Genomic DNA, 5,174 nt, shown 5'->3' with positions numbered 1-5,174 from the left:
CTTTCAGCAAATATATTTTTTGGCATTTGAAAAGCTTTATTCAAGATAGCCATTTACTTGGATGGAAATAGAATGATTCATCAAATTTATCCCAGCTACACCCACATTAAAACCACAGTATTTTAAAATGTTTATGAATATGAATGTATAAATTCGCGAACTGGATTGTATCATGATTAGTGTATTTACTGTGTAAATTTGATCATTTTAATTTAACGGGATGATGAAAGTGATTTGGGGTTTGCCTCTCCAATTGATTACCAAAAATACTACTTGTGATCATGTGATTTTCATGTTACCTGATCAAATGTATGAAGTAGTGCAAAACAACAAGTCTATTGTCGAAAGTCCTCAATGAGGACAAGTGTTATAGAAAACAGCTCGATATATATATATATATATATATATATATATATATATATATATATATATATATATATATATATACACGGTATAAGTGTCCCGAGGAAATGTGTGCACACTGCTTATTAGCGACAGAAAAACAAACATAGAAATAGTGCTCAGGCTTGAGTATGCTGACTTTTATTTCAAGATTCAAGAGTTTTGATTTGCCATGTTTGAGCGTGCCAAACAAGGAATTTGACTTTGGGACATCACATGCTCTGTTCAACAATTAGGTGACTAATATGACAAATATTCTCAAACACCCCCTGATCTTAAACTCCCAGGAGGGCAAGGAAAAACTCAAAACTCCAACTAGGGGAAATGAGAAACCTTGAGAAGAGACCACAGATGGGAGGGTCCCTCTTCCAGGATGACCAGGCTGCAATGGATGCAGAGAGGACACATAGTACAAACAGTGTAGACAATTCAAAAAAGATGTGGCGAGCAGGATGTTATTGCACAGCAATGACTCTGAGACTCTAAGAGTGCTGTTAGTACATCAGAGCAATAGCCTGGGTGAAGAAGCTGTCTCTGTGTCTGCTGGTTTTGGCGTACAAAGCTCTATAACGTCGTCCGGCGGGGAGTAGTTCAAACAGACTGCAACCTGGGTGAGAAGGGTCTGTAGAGATGTTACTTGCACATTTCCTGGACCTGGACAGGTACAAGTCTTGGATAGATGGGAGGTTGATTCTTATTATCTTTTCTGCAGTCCTGATTTTCCGTTGCAGTCTATGCTTGTCTTGTTTGGAGGCTGATCCAAACCAGACAATGATGGAAGTGCAGAGGACAGACTGGATGATGGCAGTGTAGAAGGTCTTCAGCAGCTCCCTTGGCAGGTTGAACGTCTTGAGGTGTCTTAGGAAGTACAGCCTCTGCTGGGCCTTCTTATGGATAGAGTCTATGTGGCCGGTCCATTTCAGGTCCCAAGAGATTGTGGTTCCCAGGAACTTGAGGGTGTCTGTGGAGAGAATAGTATTACTGCGGATAGTGAGGGGTGAAAGTGGTGAAGGGTCTCGCCTGAAGTCCACTGTCATCTCCACGGTCTTGAGCGGGTTCAGCTCCAGGTGGTTTTGGCTGCACCAGTGGTACAGCCGCTCCACCTCCTGTCTGTACTCAGCCTCATCACCGTCCCGGATCAGTCCGATGAGAGTGGTGTCGTCTGCATACTTCAGGATCTTCACAAGAGAGTCACCTGAGGAGACATCGTTGGTGTAGAGAGAGAAGAGCAGTGGGGAGAGGATGCACCCCTGAGGGGCGCCAGTATTGGTGGTTCAGGTGTCAGATGTGATGCTCCCCAGCCTCACACAGTGTCTCCTGTTGGTCAGGAAGCTGGCAGGTGGAGGCAGGCACCGCGAGCTGGATGAGCTTCTGTAGGAGGATGTCAGGAGCGATGGTGTTGAACGCCGAGCTGAAGTCCACAAACAGGATCCTGGCGTACGTTCCTGGGGTGTCCAGGTGGTGCAGGATGTAGTGCAGTCCCATGTTGACCGCATCAACCACCGACCTGTTTGCCCGTTCGGCAAACTGGAGGGGGTCAAGCAGGGGGACCGTGACATACTTCAGGTGGCTCAGCACTAACCTCTCGAAAGATTTCATGACCACAGATGTCAGAGCGACAAGTCTATAGTCATTCAAACCTGTGATGACGGGCTTCTTGGCCACTGGAATGATGGTGGAACTCTTGAAGCACGAGGGCACCTCACACAGCTCCAGGGAACGGTTGAAGATCTGTGCAAAAGTGCCACCTGCTCAGCACAGACTTTCAAGCAGGAAGGTGACACGCCGCCTGGGCTTGGTGCCTTCCTGATCTTTTGTCTCCGGATCATCTGCCGCACTTCCTCCTCGCGGATCTGGAATGCGGGCACGGCCTCTGCAAGAGAGAGAGTAGGTGATAACGGTGACAGAGGTGTGGACAGAGCGGTTGTGGGGGGAGATGAGTATGTAGATTGTGCTGCAGGAGGTCCTGTTGTGTGGGAGGACCGATCAAACCTGCAGTAGAATTTGTTTAGCTGGTTAGCAAGCCTTGGGTTCTCCACAGGACGATGAGTTAGTTTCTAGAAGCCCTCTTGGTTCAGTGTGTTTCTGGTCTGCTCGAACAGGTCCCGGTCGCCGCTCCTGTAGGCCTCCTCCTTGACTTTGTGCAGCCTCCTGAGGTTCGGTGTAAACCAGGGTTTGTCGTTGTTGTACGTGCAGAAGGTCTTAGTCTGCACACACCGATCCTCACAAAAACTGATGTATGATGTGACGTGTCAGTGAGTTCATGCAGGTCTGAAGTTGCAGCTTCAAAAACTCCCCAGTTGGTGCAGTCAAAGCAGGCTTGGAGGTCCTGCCTAAACTCCACTTCCTCACAGTCATCACCACAGGGTTAGAAGTTTTTAGTTTCGGCCTGTAGGCCCAGATCAGATGAACTAGACAGTGGTTCGAGAGTCCTGAAGCTGCACAAGCCACAGAGTGGTATGCATCCTTTATTGCGGTGTAGCAGTGGTCCAGTGTCTGTGCCCCTCTGGTGGGACACGTTATGTGCTGTCTGTATCTGGGGAGTTCGTTTGCGAGGTTTGCCCTGTTAAGATCACCCAGAACAATGATTAGTGAATTTGGTAGAAGTTTCTCCATGTCTGTCACCTGGTCAGCCAGCATCTGCGTGCCTTCACTCACACGTGCGTGTGGTGGAATGTAAACAGCCGCCATGACGTTCGAGGAGAGCTCCCGTGGTGAATAGAATGGCCGGCAGTTTATGAAAAGTGTTTCTAGGACAGGGCTGCAAGACTCTTTCAACACCGTGACATCAGTACAGCAATGTTCATTAATGTAGAAACAGAGACCACGTCCCTTTGATTTTTCAGAGAGCTCCGCGCTGCGATCTGCACGCATTATCCGAAACCCAGCTAACTCCTCGGTGTGGTAGGGGGTGTGTCTGCTAAGGCACGTTTCAACAAAACACAGCGCAGCGGATCTGCTGAAGTCCGTGTTCCATGTTTCTATCCATCCATCCATCCATCCATCCACTTTCTATACCGCTTGTCCCCATGGAGGTTGCGGGCGTGCTTGTTGTTCAGCACATCAAAGACTATCTCCCCAGACCTCGACCTCCACCAGTTTGCGTACCAGGCAAACAGATCTACAGAGGACGCCATCGCCATAGCTCTCCACTCTGCACTGAACCACCTGGAGCAGCAGCGGAGCTACATACGATGGATGCCCTTTGTGGATTAAAGTTTCACATTTAACACTATTTCTGGACAGACTCACCACAAAACTGGTCACTCTCTGCCTCCCGCCTCTCACATGTGCCTGGATTAAGGACTTTCTTTCTAACCGACCCCAGACTGTGAGACTTGGCCCCATCTCTCCTCCACTCACACGCTGAGAATCAGCTCTCCTCAAGACTGTGTCCTGAGCCCCCTCCTCTACTGCCTCTACACCCACAACTGCAGACCGGCCCACAAGGACAACCTTATTGTTAAGTTCGCTGACAATACCACAGTGGTCGGTCTCTTATCTAAGGATGATGAGGCTGCCTACAGAGAGGAAGTCCTGTGGCTGACAGCCTGGTGTTCAGAAAACATCCTTGCCCTGAACACCAAAAAAACTAGAGAAATGATCAACTTCAGGAGGCACAGCACTGACATACACATCAATAGCGAGCGCGTTGAAAGGGTCCCCACCTTCAAGTATCTCGGCGTCCTCATCTCTGACAACACCTCCTGGTCAGAGAACATCACCTCCATCACCAAGGAGGCTCACTTCCTGAGAGTTCTCAGGAAGCACAACCTCAACTGCAACCTGCTGCTGACCTTCTACCGCTCATTCATCGAGAGCTTGCTGACATACTGCATCACAGTATGGTTCGGCAGCTCCAACGCTGCTGACAGGAAGAGACTGCAAAGAGTTGTCAAGGCAGCATAGAATATCAGCGGCTGCCCTCTCCCCTCCCTGATGGAGATTTACACCTCCCGCTGTCTCAGCAGAGCCAAGGCAATCTCAGAAGACAGCTCCCACCCTGGCTCTGTCCTGTTTGACCTGTTGCCCTCGGGGGGGGGGGGGGGGGGGGGGGGCACCACAGAAACATCCGGATAAGGACAAACAAAACATACTTAAAAACAGCTTTTTGCACTAAGCTTGATCACTTATGGACAACATATTCTTCTACGTAGAATATATTTATACTTCAACCACTACAACTGTGCATTTGTCACTTTTGCAAACTTTATATATATGTTTCACCTATATATATATATATATATATATATATATATATATATACATAGAGGGAGGGAGGGAGAGAGAGAGAGAGAGAGAGAGAGAGAGAGAGAGAGAGAGAGAGAGAGAGAGAGAGAGAGAGAGAGAGAGAGAGAGAGAGAGAGAGAGAGAGAGAGAGAGAGAGAGAGAGAGAGAGAGAGAGAGAGAGAGAGAGAGTTTCAAATCAATCAATCATGTCATATATATACTTTATAGTTTTATATTGCACTGTTTGTGGAGCTCTTATCTCGTACTACGTATAATGACAATAAAAGGCATTCTGATTCTGGAGCCTATCCCAGCAGCCATCGGGCAGTAGACAGGGGATGCCTTAAACCAGTTGCTAGCTAATTGCAGGGCATACAGAGACAAACAACCATCCGCACTTGCACTCACACCTATTAGCAATTTGGAGTGCTCAATCAGCCTACCATTCATGGTTTTGGAATGTGGGACGAAACCCGGAGAAAAACCACGCAAGGGGGAGAACATGGAAAGTCCACACACGGAGGGCCGGAGGTGGAATCAAA

At 48.0% G+C, this 5,174-nt stretch overlaps 1 protein-coding gene across 6 annotated transcripts; it reads right to left on the bottom strand.

Moving 5' to 3' along the window:
• Positions 1–532: 532 nt before the first annotated feature.
• LOC147061229 (uncharacterized) lies at positions 533–4,291 on the bottom strand. 6 transcript variants are annotated; one of them, XM_085906623.1, is made up of 4 exons: positions 2,395–4,291; positions 2,043–2,275; positions 1,710–1,929; positions 533–1,597 (listed from the first exon to the last, which is right to left on the bottom strand). In XM_085906623.1, the coding sequence occupies exons 2-4, from the start codon at positions 2,229–2,231 to the stop codon at positions 897–899; spliced, it is 1,110 nt and encodes a 369-aa protein (XP_085762749.1). In that variant the 5' UTR covers positions 2,232–2,275; positions 2,395–4,291; the 3' UTR covers positions 533–896. The 6 variants fall into 6 exon arrangements, with proteins under 6 accessions (XP_085762749.1, XP_085762751.1, XP_085762752.1 ...); XM_085906625.1 differs by having other exon boundaries at positions 2,043–2,553; positions 2,630–4,291; XM_085906626.1 differs by having other exon boundaries at positions 2,043–2,553; positions 3,655–4,291.
• Positions 4,292–5,174: the final 883 nt, after the last annotated feature.

The sequence above is a fragment of the Syngnathus leptorhynchus genome, chromosome 2, assembly GCF_054491065.1.
Source record: "Syngnathus leptorhynchus isolate UIUO chromosome 2, UIUO_Slep, whole genome shotgun sequence".
Classification (NCBI taxonomy): Eukaryota; Metazoa; Chordata; class Actinopteri; order Syngnathiformes; family Syngnathidae; genus Syngnathus; species Syngnathus leptorhynchus.
Note: the sequence above shows the minus strand (reverse complement) of the source record. Positions and strands in the feature narration are given on the sequence as shown.

Bases quoted from the DNA above. Each gene is read 5' to 3' on its own strand.
- LOC147061229 (XM_085906621.1), bottom strand. From the start codon at position 2,231: ATGATCCGGAGACAAAAGATCAGGAAGGCACCAAGCCCAGGCGGCGTG. The intron at 1,930-2,042 runs GTTTGAATGACT...GACCCCCTCCAG, and splicing joins CAAGAAGCCCGTCATCACAG to TTTGCCGAACGGGCAAACAG. The intron at 1,598-1,709 runs GTGAGGCTGGGG...ATGTCTCCTCAG, and splicing joins TGACCAACAGGAGACACTGT to GTGACTCTCTTGTGAAGATC.